At 40.6% G+C, this 27,008-nt stretch overlaps 1 protein-coding gene across 2 annotated transcripts in view; it reads left to right on the forward strand.

Annotated features, from left to right (window-relative positions):
• The window catches only part of Rasgrf2 (Ras protein specific guanine nucleotide releasing factor 2), a 233,932-nt gene that overhangs the window by 109,142 nt on the left and 97,782 nt on the right, over positions 1–27,008 (forward strand). For both annotated transcript variants that reach the window (XM_029468511.2, XM_021180496.2), the window contains exons 8-13: positions 3,777–3,886; positions 4,561–4,679; positions 9,688–9,848; positions 11,024–11,090; positions 11,578–11,714; positions 26,515–26,597. In XM_029468511.2, coding sequence (XP_029324371.1) covers positions 3,777–3,886; positions 4,561–4,679; positions 9,688–9,848; positions 11,024–11,090; positions 11,578–11,714; positions 26,515–26,597 — 677 coding nt within the window. The remainder of the gene's footprint in view (positions 1–3,776; positions 3,887–4,560; positions 4,680–9,687; positions 9,849–11,023; positions 11,091–11,577; positions 11,715–26,514; positions 26,598–27,008) is intronic.

Consider the following 27,008-nt stretch of genomic DNA (forward strand, 5'->3'; position numbering starts at 1 on the left):
AGTTCAGTAAGCATTTTAAAAACCAAAAGGCTGCATTTGAAAACACTTAAGTGCTAAAACTTTGTAATAGTTTATATATGCAAATAAGGTACATATATATATATATATATACATATACATATATATATATGGTATTGCATATATATTAGATGGTTTTAAAAACCAAAATGCTGCATTTGAAAACATTTAACTGTAGTGAAACTTAATTACACACACACACACACACACACACACACACACACACATTGAACTATTTTGCTTGAGTTCTTTCCCCGTCTGAGAAAATATTTCCCAAGAAGATATGGAATTTCAGGTTTTTGTGACAGTAAAGTGCTTCATGTGTACATTGCTCTTCTGTCAAGCTATTTGCATTTTCAGATGTGACCTCTAGGTTAGGATTCAGTACTAAACTGCGTCCAGGTTAGGTGGACACAAAGTTAAAGGCTCATGAAGCTCCTGATACTCAAAGTTTTTTCCATATGCTTTAAAATTCCCCAAGGCATGTTCCTTTCAGGGTTTTAAATGGCAGAACTTTACCTGAGCTATGGACAAGGCACCCCAATACAGTGGATTGCAGAGCCTTGAAGGGACTTTCCACCACCCTCCCCTTCCTTCATCCTGCAAAGTTTAAGCCCAGAAACCACGACTAAGCAATTGATTCACTTGGCAGCATTCCTATCATGTCCGAGAAGAGCTTGGAGTCTAGAGTCTTGGTGGGACCTGTTGTCTTACTTAGCCTTCTCTCACTGAAACTGTCACAGTGCTCAGGGGCAGCTGAGCTCTGGTGAACTCCAAGTGCTTCAGGCCTCTGACACAAGTAGACAGCTCAGGTTGGGCAAGCATGTCATATTGTAAGGAGTCTAGGGTTATCTAGAACTTCATCCTCAGCCCCAGGCTGTGGTAGCTCTAAACCCTAAAATTTTGTTGAGAAATCAAATATTGAGAATCTTTGACTTCTTCCATGGTGAGGTGGCCCAAAGCTGGTGCTCTTGAAGCCCATTTTTCTGGAAGAATCTTGAAACTTGTAGAATTCAGCCAGGATTACTCCAATTTCAAGAGATGAACAGATGGAAAAAAATGAATAATCCAAGAGAAATTATTAGAAATTCCTGCCCTTGGGCCATGGTTTTCTTGGAGTCTGTCCTTGGGCTTTTCCTCTTGGGGTCTCACCAAGGAGAAACCATCTGAAACAATTAGAAATATTCTTTCCATTAACTTAAAAGTTTTTATTTTTACTGGGCTTGTCCAATCCTAGTGTCCCTTGTCTACTGGGTGAGGTAGCCATGATGGTATTTGCTCCCTAAGAGGATCTGGGATGTAGTTTCTTTTGCAGTAGTCCTTCCATGCCTTGACCCTGTTCCTTGGTTGTACTAGACATGCCCCCATGCCCTGGCAGCAGTGGAAGTTAAAATATTTAAACTTCCTTTACACTGCAAGAGGACCTCTGGCCCAAACTTTTTCATGGGCTTAAATGTGGAGGCAGATTGGTGCTGGGGCAGAGGAGCAGAGAGGATTAGATTTGTGAGATTCTAGCCTGTAGCTTTTTATGATGGAAGAGAGAAGGTGACCGAATGATGCTAGTATGCCCCCCTTTTGTATTGGAGACTTGTCCCAAGACCTCACACATACCAAGCAAACGCTCTGCTTCTGGACTCCATCCCTGACTTTTTTTTGTCAAGTCAGTTGTTGCCTTGAACTATCAAAACAAGGAGAGATTATAGAATTGGGATGATACTAGTCAGACCTAGTAAGTCCTGTTGTTACCAAACAATTTGTTATAGGAATAAAAGAGTCATTAATTTTTTTTATTTAGCAAACACAGTGGTTAGTACTGCTTGAGCCATCTTCTGGTGCTCATCTGCTTACTTGAATGTGGATGTGTTGAAAGTCCATAGGTAAGCCAGTCATAACATCTGCTCAAAGAACGATGCTATGAGATGCACTCCAAGAAGTAGTCACCCGCTGTTCCATCCAGCTATTAACTAAAACAGGAGAGCAAGCTAATTAAAGTCTATAAAGTGACAAGGATTCAGTCCTTTATTGAAAGTAGAAATATGATTCATTTCAATAGCTGCTGTGATAGTTAGATGCTTTTTGGAAACTCTGCAGCAAGTTCTTGACACGACAGAAACGTTCTTTGCAGTCACTTCTCAGCAGAGCCTCCTTTGCCTACTTTCAGCAAGAGCTAGCATTTATTTGTTCTTGTAACAGCAAGGAGAAGGGGCAAGTTACTGAATTCAGCTCCATTCATTTGAACCTTAGCCAGAGAACTCTTTAAAATAGTTTTAACTGATGGAGGAGGAGCATGAGGCTATCTACTAAACATAGTTTTGTGGGGTTTCAGTGCATAGTAAGTAGTGAGGCCCTCCCACTCCTGACTCTTGTTAGGAAAAATTGGGCATATTAGCTATTGATTGCTTGATTTTCTGTGGAAGGACTTTTAGCATAGTTTTAACTATGGTAGAATTGTGCCAACAAAAGGGTTTTTCATAAGCACCTAGATCCCAGGAGTCTTTCCCAAGTATTAAAGCATGCTTTGGTGAGACGGTTATAGAACAGAGGCATAAATCTTCCTTTGTCCATCCTACAGTGAGAAGTCTCGTATTTCCTACCCTTCTCTGACCAAGGGATCTGCCTGTCTCCTAAGACCCAGATTCGACCATCGGGCTGCAGTCAATGCCTGTGCTAACAGTGACTGTTATCTGTGCGAATGCACAAAGGGACGCACTCATGAGTGAACAGAAAATAGCCTCATGATGGTCACACAAGTGATGAGCAAAGGCTTATCCACAGAAAGGGCCACCATCGCTAAGGACAGAGTGAAGGCCTGCACACAGAACTCTGGGAAGCTGCTTTTCTGTCCTATTCTTAAAGGTTTTTTTCAAGTGTAGATGAAAACCAAGGACCCTAGATTCCAGTGGAGATCTAAACTGGTTCTGCCATTTCCTGGGAGGTCTACCTTAGATAAGTCACTGGGCCTCATTTAGTTTATTTCCTTCCCAAGTGAAGAACTTGATTAGCTAGCAGAGTGGACATGTCCACAAAGCTCAGAGCTTTCCCAGATCCACAGAAAAGGATGTGATGGGAGTGGCTATTCACACACACTCTTCTTAAACCTAACTCCCTGTTTTCCAAGAGGCTGTTTTGTGAGCACAAAAGAGAGAAAGGTTTGTTGAGTCTCTGTAACTTGAGTTAAACCTCTTCTCTGGCTTGCTAGATGTCTCGTATGTCTGGTGAGGTTTTGCTGTTTACAGAAACTGTTTCTAACGTAAGCACAAATAAACAGCCTAGATAACCAACATTTTCACTGCTGGAGGGTGAAACTTGACGAAGCAGGATCAGAATATCCTTCCTGATTCCCATTGTTAAAGAGAGCATTGTCAAGATTGTCAAGTTTTACATAAGCATGTGAACAGACCGCATGCCTTTAAAAATAGATTCAAGTGGGTCCATGGCAGCCATGTTTGTTTCTCTTACTCGGTCTGCAGAAACCTTGATTCAAACATTCATGGTTGTGTACAAACTTAAACAACGACTCCTTTATACTAGGCTTCTTCCTTTATGACCAACTTTTCTTGCATTTTTTGGTTTAGACTTTCCTGGTGTATAAGGTTTGAAGCATAGCTTATGCTTACGGATTCCTTTAAAAAGTGGTAAAACCATCAGAGTCCCAAGGGTAGGCATGAGTGAGCTACCTGAGAGCGATGGCTCTGTAGAGAGGGCCCCCTGTTATCCTCCTGGACCTCTTGTTCACACTCACCTGTTAATGTGTTTAGATTCCCAGGTATATCATCACACTGCACGAACTCCTGGCCCACACCCCCCATGAACACGTGGAAAGGAAAAGTCTGGAGTTCGCTAAGTCCAAGCTGGAGGAACTGTCCAGGTATGCAGAGAACTTGTGGAAAGGGTTCAGAGTTGGGGAAGAGACAGCATGGCAGCCTGCTGTGGAAGCCAGGGTTATGCAGGTTTCAAGGGAGAGGAAGCAAATAATAGAGCCAACATTTTTTTTTCCTTAATCGTAGAGTGAAAGAGACGGTGCTGAATTACGACGCACATTCAATTTAGCCAAGAAAAATGTCTTTGGAGAGTTCTCATAGCATATGAATTTATATAGTTGAGATCAGGAATATTGTGGTTAAGTTTGCAAATGTTCTCTGCCTTGTTTTCATTGAAATAGAAAAATGACTTTCTGCTGCACTTTGTATTCAGATTTGGCGAGAAGCTGGAGAACAGACAGGTTGACATCATGACATGGGACAGTAGTGTAGAGGTCTCTAACTTAGTGCGTGTCCTCAAGGAGTAACTCTTCAATGTTAAGGAAGGAAGCCATCTGTAGAATGCTGAGCTCTTTCCTTTTGCATCCAAAGCAATCTCTGTCACTCACTGATGGCTGGTCTGCTTACCTTTCAAAGTGAGCTCACACAGTGTGACTTTGCTTTGGGCTGTGACTGGTCAAAGCCTGGAGGTCAGTCTTATCTTACCGTGGCCCTCTTTCCCTATCTGTTAGGGCAGTAACTACTGTTTCCTCCTCTCTCTTGTCTCCATTGTGTCTGACAGAGTGATGCATGATGAAGTCAGTGACACCGAGAACATACGGAAAAATCTCGCCATTGAGAGGATGATCGTAGAGGGCTGTGACATTTTGCTGGACACCAGCCAAACTTTTATCCGACAAGGTAAGACCGGCTGGTCTGACCCTCTGCATGTCTGTCATGGATCTCTGGCAGAACCAGGGACACATTCAGAAGCAGGCTTGTGTGCTTGGTGCAGTTCATTCAGGACACTCCCGAGGCCTTGACTAAGGCTGTGGTTGAGGCCCACCTCTGTGCTATTTCTTTTCAGGGGCCATGAAAAACAGCAACACAATAATAGTAAATCACGGGTGCCCCAGTAAATCACACTCTGGCTGGACTCTCCTCCTCAGTGGACCGGACATTCTCTACAGCTCCAAGGAGGACAGGTCGGTCTGGCCAATCGGAAGGGCAGTGCCAGGTGATGATGATATCCAGGCAAAGGCTCACGAGAAAGTGGCACACCCCAAAATTCTTGCACATAAGAGCAGGGACAATGTCCGAAGTGAAAACAGTGGACTCTCATTCACTTTTCTCATCTGCGCTGCCGAGTCAGCGTCACGTGATGCCACGTGATATGCTATAATCCGATCGGTAACATCAGTTACCAGACACAGTGGGTCCTGCTAGGCTGTGGAGATGGTGTAGCTGTTCTCTGTGTGTTGTGAGGGGCAACACCTGATTAATTAAGCTTTTGAAGAGATGAAGCTGTGTCATAAGCTTTGGAGAAGGAACAGCCTGACCATGCATATCCCTCCTCAGCATTTAGTTCAAAGTGCAAGAAGTTAGCCACACCCGAAGATGCTTCCAAGTGCTTAGGTGTCTTGGGGGGAGGAGAGCATGCTCTGTGTGCTGCATCTGAACAATCAATATGGTCTGCCGCATATCTTTATAGCTTTGAAATTAGTATGGATTGAGACATAAATTTGGAACTTGAATTAATCATTAGTGCTGTGTCTGGCCATGGTGTGCCAACATTATTTGAAGCTATTACTGTTTCCTTCCATAATATGTTGCTTAAAATATATTTTACCTCATCAAATAAGATATTATGCAGTCCACACTATTATTATTATTTGCTTAGAATACTTAAAAAGTTTAGCACACACCATTCTGTTTTCTGGTTGTTTTTTTTTTTTTTTTTTTTTCGTTTTCATTTTTGAGTTTTTTTTTTTTTTTTTTTTTTTTAGGAGAGACACTACAAATATGTTAAGTTGGGAAACATTTTAGAAATCATTCCTTTCCCATTTTTAATACCATTTACTACTTTTTAAAAGTAATAGCAGATCGAATACAATATTGACATCACCGGGCCTTTACGATTTCTGTCTTATTGCCCTGTGCAGACTGTGTCCCTATGATGGCCACCTTTCTGCCTCACGGTACATTGCCTGCCTGTGCCTTCAACGATGCCTGGGAGTGAGAAGGCTCTAACCCACCTCTTTTGTGCCTATTAAAGGTCTGCTTGGTCTAGCAAGCTCAGATCAGATAACAAGGCTTGAGTTGACGCTCTTTTCTGTTTCCAAGGCACTTTGCTCATGGAGCAGGGGTTCTGTCCTTTTGTGTGAGGTATCTGTCTGCATGCTTCCCCTTCCCAGGAACTGCAAGGGCTGAAGGGCAGCGTTCCAGACTTCTCTGTGCCTCACCTTGTCTAGTACTGAAGTCACTGGGAAAGGGGGCATTCAGGTAGACTGAATGGCTTATTGATTGAAGGTGGGATTGTAAGCTATTTATTTTATATTTTTCTTGTATTTGGGCTTCTCTAAAAGTGTCTCATAACTGACATGTACTGTAGATCCAACAATGGGTGGAACCCTTCCTGCATACGATTTCTGAAGGTACTTTTGATTGAGCAGTATTATTACCCACAAGCCCTCAGTGTATTTATAAAACTTAGATTTCTTTGAGTCTGAACTCCCTGCACACACACACACACGCATACACACACATACACACATGTAATGAGACATGTTTGAGGGTCACATGCATTGAACAAGTCATATTTTTTTATTACACCATTAGAAGTAAAACATCATCTCCTGCTTCTCCCTTGAAGCCACATCTGAATGTTACTCACTCTGTTATATGTCGCATAGCTAAGGCAGGGTCAGCCATGACTGCCCTGGATGCTGCTATTGTGGCAAGGTCTGTGCAGTCAGTTGCTCCACAGCAGCCTTGCTGTGTGTTTGATCTGGTTAGGAGCTGTTCAATAAAGGTTGTTTCTAAACATGAGAACTTCTTCTTAAGTTAGAAATTAATTGATTATAATTGGAAAGTTTGCACTGTTTTTCTTTAATTTCTCCTATTAGCACTTTACTAAATATTTACTAAATATTCTTAATAGGCTTTAACACCCACAAAACACATTTTTAAAATTCATTAAACTACAAGGTTTTTAAAACTTTTTTTTTTATTTTCCACTAAACAGGCTACAATGTATCTCTAATGGTGTTTTAGTATTTTTATTGACTACTCTGATATGAGCTAAGGTTTATTTCAGTATATGGGTGTTTGCATCTGTACATATCGACTTTCAACTTTATATGATTGCCAAGAAAAACACCCCCCAGGTCCTCAGTAAGGTCTCCCTAGAGTAAGGATGTACAGCAGAGAGCATGAGGGCTTTATCATCTCAGATACCAAGCTCAAGGCCTAAAAGATGTTATTCGTACATTCATTGGTGAGCAGAATTCAGAACAGAGGCATTAGCCAGTCTTAGAGGCCACTCTGTGGGCATTAGCAGTGGAAGGGTAAGAAGAAGTCTTCCACAGTTGACCTCAGTTGTTAGATACCCAGGATTTGAGATGCTAAAGACTGAGGCACAGTAGTGGCCTAAGAGAAAGGAGAGGGTATGGTGATCATTTCTGTAATACCAATTATTTGTCTAATCTTCATTAACCAGAGAGGGATCTTTTCCAAAACTCACATGGCCACGTTGAAATATGTCAAACAGAAGATGAAATGTGACAAAAACAAGTCAGGACACACTTTTCAAGCACTCCATTTTATAAACCAAGAGTCTTGAGATTGCTCGCTTGTAGTTTAGTGAATATATTTCCATCCTCATCTAATGTGGATAGTCTCCTGTTCAGCAAACTTTTAGAGTTTAACATATTAGTGTATGGTTGCCAAGGAAACTTCCTTTTAAACATCAAAGTTGAAATTCACAATAATTGCTAACAGATGTGATAACCATAAATTTTGTCATTTCTGACTTAGAAAATTACTTAGATTGCTTTTAAATGTGCCAATGAACACATTATTATGGAGTTTTCACTGCCTTGGTTGCAGCTTTTTTGAAACTGGACTTGTGACCCCCATTTGTCCACCAAGACACTGGTGTCCCCTTTCCATTCAGCCCTGATTAACCTGACCCTATGAGCTGGACAGCCTGGGGTGTAGGTGACACCATCCCTGTCTTAGTCCTTCTCATTGCTTGCGAGTTCCAGTTTTATGTTGTTAAATCTACTGCATTGTCTGACTATACCCTGAACCTATGTGTGACCTTATGAGAGTTACTTCAACTCAAGCTTCAGTTTCCCCATTTGTAACTCCATCTCCCAAGTTCCATGAGCTCCAACTCTTTGCTGCAATTACTTTCTCACAGGCTTTCTAACCTTCCTGCCTTCTGCAGTCTCCACACCTCCTCTCCTTCTCCAATTTAAATCTTTGCCACATGAGCTGTCTGTCAGCTTGCTCCCACCCACCTCATCCCCTCCAGTTACTCTCCTCTTGTCCAACCCTTCCCTGGAGTTGAGCCTTCTCCTGGCCCTTTGTTCCCGCTCCCACTCCCTCCCCCAGGACTGCTTTCTTGCTATTCTTTAAGCCCAGCATCACTGCCTACTTTCTGTCTGTCATGCATCCCACTTAATCACTCACCTAAATAGATGATGTGAGATCAGGGCATGGAGCCTTGGGTCCTGTATGCCTTACCAGCTCTGCTAATGGGAAGATACGATTTGGAACATTTATATGTTAATGTTAATCTTGTGGGTTTTGTGGCTCACGTAGTTTTATTGTCTTAGGTATATATATATTTTTTACATAAAAAGGTATTTTTTCACTTATAGAACTAATCTGTGCTCGCTTTAAAAAAAAAAAACTAAGAAACTCAGAAAACATGAAGGAAAAACAAGGTTGTTTCTCTGGGTAATACCACTAATAATATTTAAGGATTGACTATGTACTTTGTGGTTCTTGTGGGCTCATCAGAGCCTGTGTAAGGCTGCACAGGGATGGAATAAACAGATATTACTGGCTGCAGTGATTTCAGAAGTTAGAACAAAGGTGTTTGCAATAATCTTGGAACTTTGTGGTTGATTTTTAATAGACTGGAAATTTCTTTTCAGGTGCACCTGTCTCTATTAGTGTGTGGTCTACAAGTGGATAGAGGCATTCTCCAATATTATATAAATACTGTGGAACTCTGTGCATCTCTCACACTACATAGACTGCAGCTCTGTTTTCGATGTGGCTTGCCCTCCATTTAGGTTTCACAAATATATCTTAATCACACACAGTTACCTTTCTTTCTTATTAGCATATATTAGTTGTACAGAATGGGGTTCATTGTTTCACACCTAATTTAAATACAGTTTTAAATAGCTTTCCTCTAAGATAGTCCTAAATTAAATTGCATTGAATTACATAATTTATAAACCTTTATAGTATACATGTATTACACCATCTATTTTTAACATGCAATGGAAACTATTAATATACTTTTTATTTTGTTTGCTTCAGGGAGGATAAATTCTACTTACTTTAATCAAAGTATCATAGTATCTATGATTATAGTTTATAAATGTACCCAACCAGATCATAGATGGCATCAGTGCTTCAAATTTGATCTGACATATTTTTTCAAACGAACATTCCACTTTACAGATGAAAAGTCAAGTTAAAATCATTTCATATCAATGCTAGAAACAGTTCATCTCTTAAAATACAACACATTGTTTTCTCAGCTAGAATAGAGGAGATCCATTTGTTCCAATGGCATAGCAAATACGTCCTTGGTATTTTGGGAAACAGATCCTTGTGTTTGTTGCCAAGGGCATGGTCCTCACCAGAATTTTAATTGCTCACTGTTCTTCACTTTTGTAATCACCAGGTTCTCTTATCCAAGTACCTTCTGTCGAGAGGGGGAAACTCAGTAAAGTCCGCCTGGGCTCCCTGTCCCTGAAAAAGGAAGGCGAGAGACAGTGTTTCTTATTCACAAAGCACTTTCTGATTTGTACACGAAGTTCAGGAGGAAAGCTGCATTTGCTCAAGGTAGGAGCCTTCCATGGCAATCTCATTTGTCTTCTCAGCACTGAAGAGGCATTGAGGTTAATTTGATTCTGACTTCCCGGTGCCTGTTACTGTCATGAATCAGCTAAGACCGTACAGGGAGAGGTGGTGTGTACTTACGAGCTCTGGCTGTTATTTTGTCTTCATTTGGATTCAAGGCAATAGAAATTTATTTTAAGTGTGCTTCATTATAAAGAAGTATTATTAAAATCAAAATCTTGGCAAAATTATTAACAGTTGACAACTACTGGGCCATAGATATCTTGTCCAGCCACTGTAGTGTACTGGTAAAATATTTGGCAATTGCTATTTCATCTTACTGTGCATCAGGAGCAGTAAGTTTAAAGCTTAGTACCTGTTCTTATTGATAACATTCTATGTGCACACAACCACTGATGCCTGTGGCTTCTTTCACACCAAAATCACATATCTGAGTAGTCAGGATAGAAAGGACGTGATACAAGGAACTCAAAATGTTTCCTATCTGACCTTTTGCAGGAAAAGTTTGCATACTTGGTATTTATTTATCTTCTGTTGTTGCTTAGAAACATTATTCACTTGGCCAGTGAGATGGCTCAGCAGATAAAGGCTCATGTCACCAAGCCCTATGATTTGAATCCAATTCCTAGTGCTCGAATGATAGGAGAGAACAGAGTCCCACCAGTTTCTTCCAAGTCACATGTGCAGTAGCATTGCTCCATGCGTGTGTGTGTGTGTGTGTGTGTGTGTGTGCATACACACACACACATGTGCACACACACATATACATGATACATAAAGTATAAAATCCATTTTTAAAATATTATTTACCCCATGACAATGGCCTTTACTTTCCAAGACACTTCCTGGCTGACCAGTTCCGTCTTGAGCTTGGCTGTGGTTACTCTCTGAAGTCACTGTGGTACCATTTAGTCTCTCATAAATGAGTCTAATAAATTTTTATCAACAATGGGGGCAAGAGTGGGAGAGTGGGAAGAATTTAATTAAAGTTAAATGTTTTAATTTATTTGTTCTGTTTAGTTTTGAACTCTGTGAAAAATTATTTATGATGCAGGAACTGCCAACTCTGTGGCAACCCGAGTGTTAGGTTTACAAGGCAGAATTCCCGAACCGCACAAGACCACCAACCTCTTAATCTCTAATCTATTTGATTCCAGACAGGTGGGGTTCTCTCCCTCATTCAGTGTACATTGATTGAGGAGCCCGATGGAAGTGACGATGACCGTAAGTGACATCCCATCTCTTGGAACAGCTAGAATAAAATAATAAACTTCTGTAGATCTTCATTTATAGAGCTAAGAAGGGCTGTCTGTGGAGGCAGAAGAGATGCCAGGGCAAGTTTGCTAGAGCTGTTTATCTGTTTAACCCGTGAGCCTTGATAAACCATCGGTGAGAACTAAGGCTCTACAGAGTTTGCCTTTTCATAGGCAGGCAAGGAAGGAAGGGGCTTGAGTTAAATCAGGATTTCTACATATGGTAGAAATGAAAATAAACACAGACTGGAAAGGTTAGTTTTGAGGTGCCCTGTGCCCTCAGCTTCTTTACCAGTTTATTGGGGGGGGGGCTTTTTTCACATGCTCCAGAAGCATATTGCTGAAATGAGAGGCTGTACTCAAATGCGTGTGGGTCCCAAGGTAGAAGGCTGGATGGGAGAGCCATTGATCATGTCTCTTGCACTCACACGTAATCATTTGTTTTTTATGTACTGAAGCCAAAGGTTCTGGCCACATGTTTGGACATCTAGATTTTAAAATCGTCGTGGAGCCTCCTGACGCTGCCTCTTTCACTGTGGTCTTATTGGCACCTTCACGCCAGGAGAAGGCTGCATGGATGAGCGATATCAGTCAGGTAATGAGGAGATTTTTCTTTTCCTGATTTTTAAAAGGAATTTTCAGCATAAACATTTAGTGAGGATTTCTAGGATAGTGTGTGCCTCTAAGTTGCTGGGCTTACTGGCATCATTGATTCAGTTTGATTTACTGTTAGTATTTTGTTCTTTCTTTGTTAATGTTAACCTAAAATGCAGTAAATATGACCAGTGCTTTGCTCAGCCATCATCAGAGAAGCTTCCTCCTGCAGCAGATGAGAGCAAATGCAGAGACACTCCCCCTCCTCAGCCAGAGAGACCTTGGAACACTCAGCTCTTAATCAAATCCCTCCCCTCAAGGCTCAGGGAACCCAGTGGAAGAGGAGGCAGAAAGAGTGTGAGAGCCAGAGGGGATGGAGGACACCAAGCGTTCAAGGCCCTCTGCATCAACATGAACAAGGCTCATACGACCTCGTAGAGACTTGCAGAATGCACAGGGCCTGTATGGGTCTGCACCAGGTCCTCTGCATACACATTGTGGCTTCCAGTTTAGTGTTTTTATGGGATTCCTGAGAGAATGAGCAAGTGGGTCTGTTTCTCGTGCATTCTTTTGGACTCTTTTCCTTCTGTCTATCTGTTTTATCTAAGTCCGATATTAGGTTTGATTCTATATTATTTTATTTCATTATTTTTAAAAATGTAATTGCATTGTAGTTTCCAAGCCTTCTATCCTAACTGCAGCTCTACTGAGCAAAAATGTTCAACAGAACAGTGTTAAAATTGTCCTGTTAGTGATTTCTTTTCCAGTAACTCCATTTGGTATTTTGGGGGGGGGAGGGAGGAAGAGGAAAGTGTTTATTCAGCTTACACTTCCACACTGCTGTTCATCACCAAAGGATGCAGGACTGGAACTCAAGCAGGTCAGGAGGCAGGAGCTGATGCAGAGGCTATGGAGGGATGTGACTTACTGGCTTGCCTCCCCTGGCTTGCTCAGCCTGCTTTCACATAGAATCCAAGACTACCAGCCCAGAGATGGCACCACCCACATTGGGTCCTCCTGCCTTGATCACTAATTGAGAAAATGCCTTATAGCTGGATCTCATGGAGGCAATTTCCCAACTGAAGCACCTTTCTTTGTGATAATTCCAGCCTGTATCAAGCTGACACACAAAACCAGCCAATACACTTGGATTTCCAATGGTATTTCTTACTTGTCTATTTCTGAAGTAGGAAAATGAAGAAAGATACAGAAGCAGCTAACAAGGGCTGTGGTAAAAATCTGCAAAGTAAAGAAGCAAAGGAGGCAGCATCTTTAGGATGAAACTGGGAAAGAACTTCCCACATTTTGTGTAGAAGAAAATCAGGGAGCTGGATGGCTTGCTCTTCTTGGATCTACAAGGCTCGGGCAGGAAATCCATGCATTAATCTAGGCAGTGATGCCACATGGATATATGTCAAGCTAGTTACAGCTGGACTCGATTCATGCTCCACGGGGATTTTGGCTCCATTTACCAATGTGGAGGAAAGAGTTATACTAAGACAGGAGGGTTGCTTGAATCTAAGAATCCTAGACCAATCTGTGCAGTTAAGCAAGACCTCATTTCTAAAGTAATTAGTTAATTGATAAGATCTTTAATTAATATCCACCATTTACTTCCAAAAAGTTGTCATTTAAAGAAGACTAGGGAAAATGGCTAAGGCATTCCTTTTTTTTTTCCCTAAGGAATTCTTAGTAATTTTTTCATAAGATGCGAACGGAAACATGTAATAAGATCAGGTCTTCAGATCCTTAAACTTTTGGTTTTATTGCTTCAGACATTTTTCTAGCTCCACTTTCATTTGGCTTCACTGTGCAGGTCAGAAATGTGGGATTAGAAAATCCACCTTTGTCAAAGTCATGCAGCTGCTTGGAGGTGGTACTCAGCCCTCAGGCAGGTCTTCCTATTGGTTCTAAACACCCTGTGTGGGCTACCTGTCTACCCCTCAGACTGCTGTAATGGTGGGTAAATAGAAGAGAAGCTGTCTCCTTTTTAGATCCCAAATGGATAAAAAATATGAGATCTTCCTTAATTTTTTGAGCAAAATCACTTTCTTATATGGCTAATTAATACTTTTATTACTTTTAACCTGCATTAATACTACACTAAGCCTTTCCAATTTGTAAAGAATCTATGATCTTATTTAACTCTGGATCATTCATTGGTCATTCAAAGATTTACTGAGGAATTGCTGTATGCAACCAGGTCTTGTTCAGATATGGGCATATGATAATAGGACTGACTGATGATTATGGCAGAAAAGACTTGATGAGTGCCTATAATTTGATAGCATTGTGAAGCCAAAAAAGTATAAAAAGATGAAAAAGAGGAAGAATAACCAGATGTTTTTCCAGCTGCTTCAATCTTCTTTCTATTGTGTAACCAGGGCACTTAAGATTCCAAGTTAATCATCATAATCTCCAACCTTCTCTACAACTTTTACCTGCTATAAGCATTCAAGTGAGATCTTTCTATTTAGACTATGGTTCAAGGCAAAGGTGTTCCACTTCCTCTTTATTCATCTAGGTGCAATGGCGAGTGTGTTCCTTAGTACAAAATGATGCTCGATTTTATCAGCAGTTAAAGAGCATTACTAGAAAGTTATATCTCTTTGGGTAGAAATGAAATTAACACAGGAAATTACTGTCTTTAATTATGCCTGACACCATGTGACCTTACAGTTTTATTCTTTCAGTGAACATATTTATGCAGCGTTACTATGCCAAGTGCTATTCTAGGCCACTGTAACATAAAATAAGAAAAAGAGGAGACAGCAACAAGAACTTCCCTTATATTGATTACATTCCTTGCTAAGAACACACACACACACACACACACACACACACACACACACACCACACTCACATACATGCCCAGCAGCAAAACAAAACACTTAAAAAAGCAAATGTAGTGAATGGGAATAGCACGTGGACATGAGATGAAGTGAAAGTCATTCCAGGAGGAGGACACAGTGACTTTGAGGACTCTAAAGCAAGAGAACGCTGTGTTGTAAGGACTTCCATGAAAGCCAGTGTGACCGGACTGCAGAGCATGGTCCTAGTAAGATGTGATAGGGCCAGATCTGGGATTCAGTCCATGGCAGGGAAAGGTTTTAATCCGTACTTCAAGTCAGATAAATGCTTTTAAGGGACTTGAGCACATGGATTATGACATTTAAGTTAGGCCTTGGAAGGTCACTACAGGTATTATGGGGAGAGCAGAATGAGCTGGACAGCCAATTGGCACAGAGGGAGCCAAAGAAGAATGCTCCTACAGTCACAGAAAGAGGTGCATAAATCTCACACTGCCTGGCAGCAATGGGGCTAGGCACAGGGCATCTGCTCTGTGTTCATTATGAAGGAAGGGTCAGTGGGTTTTTGTTTTGTTTTGTTTTGTTTTATGGAAGAGAGAGGAAATGATGAGTTGGGTAATATGAGGGTTTATGGCCTAAGCAAACACAGGAATTAACTTGTCAATAACTGAGATAGGAAGACTGCTGGGGCAAGCTTTTGGGGGTGAATTGGGCTTACTTTTGAATATGTTGAGTCTGTGAAGACCAATAGATATTTGAGAGGGGTCAAGCAAGTAGGGCACATGGGAGCTTGGGCTTTAGGAGAGATGCCCAGTGAAGAATCTACATCATTCAGGTGCTATAAGTTTATGCTGAGATGGTTGAAATCATGACGAGAGAATGTGGATAGGAGTGGGACAATGGTCCTGCCTTGAAAGAGAAGTCAGAACAGCAGAGATGATCAAGAAGGAGCCACCAGGAGAGTAGAAGGATGGTTATGGTTTGGTGGCATCCTGGAAGCCAACTGAAGAAAGCATGCATGAAGGAGGGAGGAGTCTTGTGTGAAGTTCTGCTGCAAATGGTTAGGGCAGTGAGTGCTCAGTGACTTGACTTGAAAGGCAAGTTGTAGGTAATGAATGCTTCCTTCTTGATTGAGCTCAACCTACAGCCTGCATGTGTGGCTATCTCTCAGTTGGACTCATGCTTCATCCAAGCATATTCATTTTATGGGAGAAATCACATACACATTCATAGAATCTGTTAGCCTCACAAGTATAGCTGAACATATTTATTATTAACTGGAGGAGCCTACCACATGCTTGAAAAAGTTCTCTTGAATATTTGCTTGTGTATGTGGGAAAACATGACCACAAAGACGAACTAGAAATATTCCCAACATGCAGCACACCAAGGTGCTTACTGAAGATGTTTACTGAAGTGTTTTCTACACAGTCCTATGTTAGCATTACTAAGGAATTTTGTTCAAATGCAGCATTGAGAATCTCAATACTAGATGACATTTGAAATGCCCTAGACTTAACAAGCTCTTTAGATCATTTCTGTCCTATACATTACGGAACCTCTGTCCCAAAGAGTGAACTCTTTCCATCTCTAAAGCGCCTAAAGTTCCTTCAAACACAATTTCATGGTTTAGCGTCAGTGAATTATTATTTATTATTATTTTTGCCTTATTTCCTTCTATATACCTATAATTTTCACATCTACTCTAATAACTGTGCATATATATATATATATATATATCCTATCACATACATTTATCATTTTTATAGCTTTTTGCAAGCTATTGAGCATTGAGTATGTCTGCTGCTTCCCAGTAATATGCAGCTTACTTTGTGAGGAGATCTCTCCCTTCTTCCAGGTCCTCCCCTGATACATTCCCCCAAAGACTCTAAGGTTGGCATAGAGGCCACGATCATTTTAATGATTCAGTCAATGATTCATGGTTGGCCACATTTCACATTTTCTTCAGGAAATATGTAAGTCAGCTGCAGAAAGGAATGGGAGTATAGGCAGAGTACCTGCCTCCTACGTGTGATGTCCTGGGTTCAATGTCTAATATTACTCTTCCCCCAAAAAACCAAGGCATTGTTCTTTGTGCCATGAGTACCATCCCATCACTGTGTCCTGCCAAATGTTATGTTACCACATCTTCCAGTTTAATGGAAAACTGGGTTTCTGCTTCCCGGTTGTTCTAATTTACATCTTTGTAATTACTCAAGAGATTACCATTTCCAGCCATGTCTACTTCTCCCTTGTTTATACCAAGTGAACACTAAATCACTACAACTATCTTTACAGGTTAGAGAGACTGACATCTTTCAATTCAGATTATAATAAGGTCTGTGGTGATTTTGTCTTTTACATGACTATGTCTTAGTTTTCCCATGGCTTGATTCGGAGCTATAGTGCTAGGCTCTGGTGCGGCACTAGTCACATGTGGGTCTTGTTTAAGACACTCAAGCAGTTCTGCAGAAGGGTGCTGGTCCCTGTCACAGAAGCAACTCTACAAAATCTAAGACTTTCAGCTTTGCCAGGTCTCTGTGCCCAAAGCTGTAATTTTAAGGAGGAACAATTACTTGAATGATTAATTACACCTCTAGTTATACCAGTAAGGCCATAATTAACCGTTGGCGCCTCCAACAAAACATGCAAATAGCTAATGGTCTCAACCAATAATTCTTCCCCCTTTCTTCATCTATTTATAGGGAAGGACTTGAGGCAAAGAGCTGACCATTCATTCAGTGTGGCAAGCTCATTGCTGCTTGTCTCCCTCACGTGCATAATGGGGCATTGAACAGATTTCGAAGTAATTATGAAAATTAACTAAAATGCAGAATTAAAACTCTCCCAACTTCTTGTCTTGGGCAGAAATTCTGCATTTTGGGCCAGAGTTTAGACAAACTTTTCTCTGTGGAAAATTTGTAGTGCACTGGTCATGCTGTCCTTCTTAAAATAGCTACCCTGAAATCAATTTTGTATTTTAACATAAAAATGGTGAATTCAAAGAAAAGTGGGATCAAATACTTCTTCCTACTACCTGTAAGCATTGAGACTCCAAAACAATGTGATGACATGCTATCCCATAGTAGACTATCGACCTGTGGCAGAACCTGCAAACCCAAAGCAAAACCCGTTAACACTTCTCCAAACCCAGTATCATCTAATCCCGTCATGCATAGGCTATCTACATCTATCAACATAGACATGTCCTGGTTTTGTTTATTCTGTTTTGTGAATGGACCTGTTTTCACACAGATCCTAGTCAAGGGCTGATTAAGGACAGCCTGAGTTTGACGCAAGGGATCTACACAGGAGAAGGAGAGAACTGACTCCTGCAAGTTGTGCTCTGACCTTCACATTTGGATGGTCTATGACATCTGTTCTCTCTCTCTCTCTCTCTCTCTCTCTCTCTCTCTCTCTCTCTCTCTCTCTCTCACACACACACACACACACACACACACACACACACACACACACAAATAAGTAAATGTAAAACATTTTTAATGAATTAAACTGCACAGGATCACTTCTATTAGCTTATTAGTTTCAAGGTTTATTGCAATTCACACTAACTCAGGATGACAAAGCCATCTGACACCCTTATTTATTGCACATTTCTTCTCAGCTAGAAATTGTGCTCATTTTCCTCATGCACAGTCATTTGTCACCAACATCTAAGATACATGAGTCATAAAAATGGAGTCCCTTCCCCTTCTGCATCCACAGGATTGATTAACTCAAGGTTCTGCAGGATACCAACATCTAAGGATGCTCAAGTTTCGTGAAATGTTTGCACACAAGCTGCACAGAGTTCCTGCGCCCTTAAAATCAGCATCTTTAGATCACTGACAACACCTGAAACAATGCTTAGAGTAACACTACTGGCTGCTTCATCATTGCTAGACTATATTGTTTAGGGAATAATGGAAAGAAAAAAAACTATGCATGTTTATAGATGAAATTTCCCTTCAGTATTTCTCATCCACAGTTTACTGAAACATGGATGTTGAATCTAGAGATACAGGACATCTGTTGTTTGTGCCACACCTTCCACTTCAATTATTTTTGTATATAAACTGGCCTGGGCAAATTCTATTGTAGCTTAGCTTTTGTCTAAAATGGTGCCTTGTTGCGTCATTCAAAGTCCTAAATAGAATTGAGATAAAAAGTGAAAACTGGCTGAGGGAGAGTGGATAAAAACTGATCCTTTGCTATAACATGACCTGTCTGTCTGTCTGTCTGTCTGTCTGTCTGTCTGTCTGTCTCTATCTATCTATCTATCTATCTATCTATCTATCTATCTATCATCTATCTATCTATCTATAATCTATCTAACATTCATTCATCTATCATCTATCTATCCATTCATCATCTATCATATATATCCACTCACCTACCTATCATCCATATCTATCTATCTATCTATCTATCTATCTATCTATCTATCTATCTATCAATTACCATCTATCATTCATCATCTATCTATCCATCATCTATCATATTCATCCACTCATCCACCCATCATCCATCCATATCTATCTATCTATCTATCTATCTATCTATCTATCTATCTATCTATCTATCTATCCATCCATCCATCCATCCGTTCATTATCTATCATGGCTACCTACCATCTACCTAGCATTTATCTGTCTTCTTCTTATCCCTCTATTTGTCTATCTCACAGATGGTTGAAAATTGTGTAGCATTTGTCAAAGGCCTTTTGCATAACTGAAATGTCATTATTTGAGCATGGATATACTTTTGAGCTATGCTTCTGACTGCCTGTATATTTTATTCTTACTTTTGAAACTTGAATATAAATGAATGTTTCTTTTCATTCCTGTTGAAAATAACTTTAATACTCCACACAGTGAACTGGACAGATTTATCAGTGAGACCTGGCCTTGGATGAGAGATATCTGAAATTGTCACATAAATTTCTCCTTTTGGATATAAACATTTATGTCAAGTCACAGCCCTGGAAATATGGAGAATAAAACTGATTCAGGTCTAGCTATGGAACAGAGATGTTTAATACATAAATTCTTAACATAAAGAAATATCACATGTAGGTGATACATACAGGTAGGAAGAGAAATATCTAATCACAAGAAATAAGAGGTCTGAAAGCTTGTCCTCCAAAGACCTAGAGCCTGGGGAATGGCTATAGATGGAGGTTGGCCCTTGTGCCTAGGAGAATTAACATAGTAATAGGGTGAGAGAAAGCCTTAGATCAATGAGAGTAATCATCACCCCCTTCAAGCCTGGGCACTGGAAGCCATATCTTTTGCAAGACAAGACTTAAATTTTTTCACCCGTTGGCACAGAAAGAAATAAGGGATTTGTCTTTCTGAGCAGATCATGACAAGGTATCTCTGGCTTATGGAATTAGAATTTAACAGCACAGAAATCCCAAGCTGAGAAATTATTGATTGCTAAAATCCCCCCGAGGGTTGTGGAAGCAAATCCAGATCTACTCTCTCAGCAGCACTTGGTTTGTGACATTAAACAAATAAATAAATCACAAACCCAGTGAGTAAATATCTCTGCTGAGCACAGGGGCACTTTGAACGAACTTCAGATGATAGTGTGGATAATACCATTAGGACTGTAAACTAAAAATGATTAAAACACAATAAAAACAATATAAGAAAGGAACCAGGGTGGAGGGAAGCTGTAGGAGGAAATCCATTACTGCTTTAAGATGATGACAAGGCCAGATTGTCAATGAACTGAATAGATAATTTTTAAAAAATGATTTTAGTGTATTGTATTGTATTGTATTGTATTGTATTGTATTGTATTGTATTGTATGTGCATTGGTGTTATGCCTGAATATGTCTGTGTGAGGGTGTTGGATCCCTTGGAACTGGAGTTACAGACAGTTGTGAGCTGCCATGTGGATGCTGGGGATTGAATCTGGGTTCTTTGGAAGAGCAGTGGGTGGTCCCAACCACTGAGCTCTCTCTCCAAGCCCCCAGCCCCACCCCTAATAAATAGTCTTCAATGGAAACTACAAACATCAAAATTACAAGTCTTGGGAAATTCATTAAAGACAGTAGATTAATCACGGCTGATGAGAAGATGAAGGGCCGGTAACACATTTAGAAGAAAGTTATGCAGAGTATAGGAAAGCCAGCTGAAAGAGACTCCGCGACTGAGACTAGCACTGGAAGGCTTGGGAGAGTGTTAGGAAGAATAGAGAAAAAGAAAATGTCCTCATAAAAGTGAACAGAATAGGGATTTTAATAAAAGAAATGAAAGATGTGGCACATCAGATTAAAGAAATATGCCAAAATCTGAGCTTCTTATACTCACGTCAATTCTCATTTAGAGAACGAGGCAAGTCTGAAGACGATCAAATACAAAAAGAGAAATCTTAAAATTACTTTGAATAGCTAAAAGACATAGTGGTAGAAACGTTTTCACAGGCAGAAATCTGTAAGCTTAGTTGTATTTTTGTTATAGCAGAAAATGTGAACCTCTTAACTATATAAATAGGTCTGTTTAGACAGTAGGATACATTGTGTTTAAAATGAATCAATGAGCAATACAGATGAACAGAAATAAATCTCAAAGCAATGGTGGGTGAAGAATGCAAACATTTTTGTGAATTTTAAAACTACAGATAATACTATATATTACAATGTACAAATACACTCAAATACAGCTAATTATTTAAATAGGAGATAAGAAATACTAAGTGTTCTGCTTGGTGTTTTATTTTGTTTTGTTTTGTTTTGTTTTACTTTGTTTTGTTTTTGACAACTCATCATAGGTTAGAGGAACCTTAACTGGGAAACTGGCTCCATACAGATTGTTTGAAAGCAAGTCTGTAGGGGCGTTTTATTGCGTAATGTTTGATGTGGGTGGTGAAGCCCCTGGGCAGGTGGTTCAGAGCTGTGCAAGAAAGAAGGCTGTAAGGTCAAACAGTGTTTTCCCACAGAGAGTAAGCAGTGTCCCACCGTGGCTGCGGCATCAGCTCCTGCTCCCAGGTTCCTGCCTTGAGCTCCTGTCCTGTCTTTCTTCAGTGATGCACTGTGATGTGGACATGTAATCAGAACAAACCCTTTCCTCCCCTGGCTGCTTTTGGTTGTATTGTACCACCACTAAGACAGAGAAGGTTCCATTAGCTCAAATGGTCTCACATCTGAGTGGAAGGAGCTTCAAGAAATGGAAGCATAAAGGGACTTCTGCTCTGTTTATTGTGTTTTATATCCTTAAAAGACGAAGAGTGCCCTATACTGATACTGGAATGCATTGAAAGGAGTTAAGTTTGGGTAGCTGGCATATGAATGTCTTGTTCTTTTCTGGATAATTGAAATATATCATAAATAAAAATAAATTAAAAAAAAAACAGGGCTGGAGAGATGACCGGAAGGTTTAGAGCACCCATTGCTCTTGCAGAGGAGCAGGATTCAATTCCCAGCACTCACATAGTGGCTAACAACTGCCTAAGTCCAGTTCTAGGGGACATGATGCCCTCTGCTGGGCTCTGCAGGCACTGGGGAGGCATGTGGTACACTTACACATATGCATGCAAAACTCATACACACATGAATAAAAACAAATAAATCTTCAAAGTGAAATAAAAATAAAAGTCTAAGATGACAAAGATCTGTATTCTCCCTTTGCTTAGATCTCCTAACTCCCAAAATACACATCCCTGTGTAAAGGGAGAGAGTTGAGAAAAGCAGGAAGAGGCTTGAATTCTTCTTTTAGGGTGAGGAGTAATTTAATTAAATGGTTAAAAACCCTTACATCTTCTTATGGTAGATTTTGGATATTAATCTCTTTTTATAGAATTATATATTTGTTAAGAAATTAAATATATTTCAGCCAAATAAGCAGTCTAACATATAGCATTTCAGAGATGAAAAAGAAAAATGCTCTTCCTGCATCACAGATTTTTGTAGCACTCTGTCTGATGCTGTTGTTTTGTCCAAAGACTTTCCCTGTGCATCTCTGAGTCAGTCTGCAGTCTTCCCTGGTCCTGGGTTACTGACTGTCTCTGGACCAGTGAGGAGGGAGATGGTGATGGAGGGAGGCATGGCTTGTTCTTATGCTGAGGATGGAAGAGTTACTCTATTTTTGGTTCCTTAAAGTGGTACCATCTCTTGCCTTTGGCACAGTGACCACACATCACATGTCCTTTGGTTTCTATAGAAACAGATCTGGTTCCTAGGCAAGGGATCCAGGCAGAATAGTCTTAAGACCCCTGTCCTCTAGGTTCCTTATTTCAAGAAGTATGTGTGAGAACATTTTGTCTGGTCTCCAGGAAGAGAGGGAGAGCAGAGTCGGTCTGCAGGATTGTCCTCTGATGCCCTGGCTTCTCTCACAGCTTGTGTGGGGAGAGAGTTCTGCCCCTCTCTTTTCTCCAACTTGATGTTCCCCATGTCAAGTGCCCTTTGAGCTCTGCTCTAAGGATATATATTCCCTGGCTGACCAGACTCAGGACTCACCCGATTCCTGTATTCTGTAGGGGATGGAGTTATTGATCCCTAAACACCAGGGTTAAATCTGCTTGTCACTCCTATGTTGGAGGAGGTGTAGCTGTTACTTTGTGACATAAGTGTGTGACTTCAGCCACATCTTTTGCTTGCTCCTTTGTGGCTGGGCTCCACTTGAGAACGTTTGCCTCTGTGAGGCTGTGGGCAACTCTAGGCTGATATGTGTGATGGCTGCCTCAACTCTGTTCTTGCTTGCACAATCATCGTGAGAGCTGTTGTTTATATAATTATGTAATTTTCTTAGAATATTTAAAGAAAATGAGGGGAAGTGGTTCATTGTTACACAAGTGGCCAACACCATCTTTCTCCCACTTCCTGTGTTTGCTACTCGGGTGGCATCGTCATTGTCATTGTCAGGGACACTGGAGAGAAGGAAGTTGTTAGAGTAGGTGGAAAGGTTATTGGAGGAAATAAAAGATCTTTCCTTCCTCTCTCTGGCTATTTTCAGCCTCTTACCACAAAACCCTTTCTTGATTACCCCGTGCCAGAATTCACAGCTTGATAAGAAGATAAAATGTTAACCTCCAACCCTGTCTTCTATTGAGAAGTGAATTTTAAACAGTGGGCTGTAACGGCTAGTGCTGTCAGCTTGGTAGATACTAGAATCACTTGGGAAGTTGGCCTCTGCTTATACCTGTAGCTTGATTAATTGATGAAGGAAGACCTGTTTTAATCATGAACAGGATGGTTCTCTCTGCAGAGGAGCCTGGATTGTAAGCAATGGCAGAAGGCAGGGAGGGAGGGAGGGAGGGAGGGAGGGAGGGAGGGAGGGAGGGAGGGAGGGAGGGAGGGAAGGAGGGAGATGAGCATTGGCCTACATTCATCCTTTGTCTGTTCCCTGAGTATGGATGCAACAGAACCACCCACTGTCTTCAAGCTTATGATGTCTTGACTTCCCTGACCATCGTGGACTGTATCTTGGACTGTGAGCCAGAATAAACTCTTCTCCAGAGAGGTGCTTTATCAGAGTATTTTAGCTTAGTCCAGTTTATAATAAGTATTTAATATGTGAGACTCTGAAGCATCCATTTTGTAAAGACCTCAGGATATATATTGAAGGCAACTTCTTGGTATTCTTGACAATTCAAAAGATAGGCTGCTTTGTGTTAAACTCTGTTTTAATCCAAGGATATTATCATTATCATCATTGGCATCAGAAAAAATTTAAATTATCTTACAGTACGGTCATCTTTGATTTTTGCCATTGTTTTCCTCTCGGTCTTATGCTATAAGCAATCTTATTTTATTCTTCAAAATACCTCACTTTGCATTTCCACAGTTCACCTCCTAGAAAGTACAGATCGTTTCATTTATCAATTCAGAATGTTGTTCTAGTCTCTGCTTCCAGATCCCCTTTAAAAGGAGAAGTGTATCCCCAATGTAAGGGAATGCCTAGAAGCACTCGGTGACTTCCCATCAGCCTTCGGGAAGTCTAGATTCAGGATTCTCTTCCCCATTGCCTGACTCCAGCCACCTCCTGCTGTTCCCATGCTCATCATCAGTATGAATTGTGCACAGTGTCACCAACACACATTGCCACCAGGCCCTAGGAACTCCTGAAAAAAAGGCCATGTCATTGTGTTTTATGTCCAAGAGTATTCTAACCTATAGTAATTTGTCTCACTGATGGAAATACTTCGAAATACTTCAAAACCGAGCATATACTATGCTACTGTTTCAGGACTTGGGGACAGATGTTTTCACCTTCTGATGGCCTAAGATTTATGGGAATTAAATGTGTAGCAGCATTTATTCCACCCCTGAAGAGGATTGGCCTGAGAGATGAGGTCTGTGCTTGGAATCAGCTCTGCAAAAGGGAGCCACCTCTGGACCATATTCTCTGGAGTCCAGCACAGGGGTGTTCATTTGGATTTGAAGGTGCTTCTAAAATCAGCATTATATGATATTTTATCAGAGAAGCTATTTTTCCTCTCTGACTTGGACTAGGATTCACTAGAATTCTGGCAATTTATGAATTCTGTATTTTTTTTTGGTGTGTATATCTTTGGGTTGGTCCCCAACAGCTCTGTTATTTTGAGGGTTTCTTATAGCAAGTGTTTAGACATAAAGTCTGTATTGTGGTTTCATTATGGGCTTTATCTCATTGTGTTCTGCATTTTATACAAATCTGTTCTGTCCTGGCTTATCTTGACGTGTCTTCTGTATTTTTAGCATCAACCTTGTAGGTATTACGTGGAGCCTAAATTTACCTATAAGCACATATAAGCAAATTGATAGCTAAATGAGCATTTGTGTGAAGAAACCTAACTCAAAGTTATTTCCAATGTTTAAAAGGAGATGCATATAGGAAAATTTCATTTTCTTTGGCATGGATCCCTTGTTCCTGGTATCTTAAATAATGACATAAGGTTTGGGGAAAACCACCTTTGAAAGAAAAACAAACATGAAAATGGCTTATAGATGAACTGGACCAAACAGTCACTAATCTAATCTCTTACACATCGTTGTTCTTTCACCTGGCCTTGGGACTCTGGCTAGGACATGAAGTTAAGGCTTGTATGAGGTCAGGTTGTAATGGCATTCTCTACAGCGATTAATTACTGTCATGACTTCGTGTGGTAGCATTGTAACTAGAAGCAAGTATTGATTTTAAAATTTGTGTACTTCTCATTTTTAGTTCGTTTTCCAAAAGGAATATTATTCAGAATGAACTCTTCTTTAATGCCAAGTAATTTCAAAAGAAGGTTTTAAATCAATAAGGCATATACACATATATGGGGAATTAACCAAAGTTCCTGAGTTCTCTTACAAAACAGAAAAAGTGGTTACAGAGTGTTAAGTGTGCAGACACACAAGACATCACACTCTTGCCCCCTCACCAACCCAAGGTGGTGCCAACAGAAACTGCCAGACAAACTGGTAAAATGTGGGAATTTATTGGCAAAAAGGCACCTGAGAGGTGGGCACAGAGCTTGCTAGTGAGAGAGAAGATTTCCATCCAAAACACCATTTACAATCTGGCTACTCCACATTGCCATGGTGGCAGAAATGAGCTTAGCTGGGGCAGAAGGTGCAAGCCTCCCAGATAGTGTTTGTGCTGACACAAAACTGTGAGTGACACTGTGACTCAGAATTCTAGGAAACCGAGGAGCTGGGGAGGAGTGCTTGCCAAGTGTGTGCAAGGTCCTGAGTTTGATTCCTCAGCTACGTAAAATAATAAGAACGATCGTCATTATCATCCCCACCACTCTGGGAAAATATAGCTTTTCTATCTATCCACTGGAATTTGTTATGCACTCAGCTGATGCAGTTTGATTGTGCTCATAGTGTTGATTAGCTTATCAACCTGTAGTATCTATCTGCTCTCCTGTGTGTGTGTGTGTGTGTGTGTGTGTGTGTGTGTGTGTGTGTGTGTAAAACATAAACAGATGAGGAATCAAATTGACTTTTGGAATGTATAACCTGTCCACTTTTCACGTGGGTCTTAATTACCTTTTACAATTTTATTACTTTACAGTGCATGGACAATATACGATGTAACGGATTGATGACTATAGTCTTTGAAGAGAATTCCAAAGTTACTGTGCCACATATGATTAAGTAAGTGCAGAAATGCTCTTCCTTCCATTTTCATCCAGATCAGATCAGCAGAGAACGAGCAGCTTTGAACAGAATATTGTCAGTAGGATTCGCCTCCTCTGGAGAGCGTACATTGTGCCAGAGTGAAGTAATTCATGTTAAATCCCTGTAACTAACAATAACTGATATCAAATGCCTTTTCAGATTCACATCACATGGGCAGCTAGCATTGAGATTTGTTATCATGCTATTAACATATACCCTCATTCAGGACACAAATCCGGTCAAGATGTTCAAGTTCAATACTAAAAACTGCTCAAGGTCGGGGGGGTAGATGAAGGTGTGGCTGAGTTATTGGCATCATCCCAGTGAGTATGAATCCTCTCACTCAGATTTGGCTGTAGAGCCAGGTTCAGACATTGACCACACCTG

The sequence above is a fragment of the Mus caroli genome, unplaced genomic scaffold (genome assembly GCF_978045245.1).
Source record: "Mus caroli unplaced genomic scaffold, Mus_caroli_1 scaffold_15, whole genome shotgun sequence".
Lineage (NCBI taxonomy): Eukaryota > Metazoa > Chordata > Mammalia > Rodentia > Muridae > Mus > Mus caroli.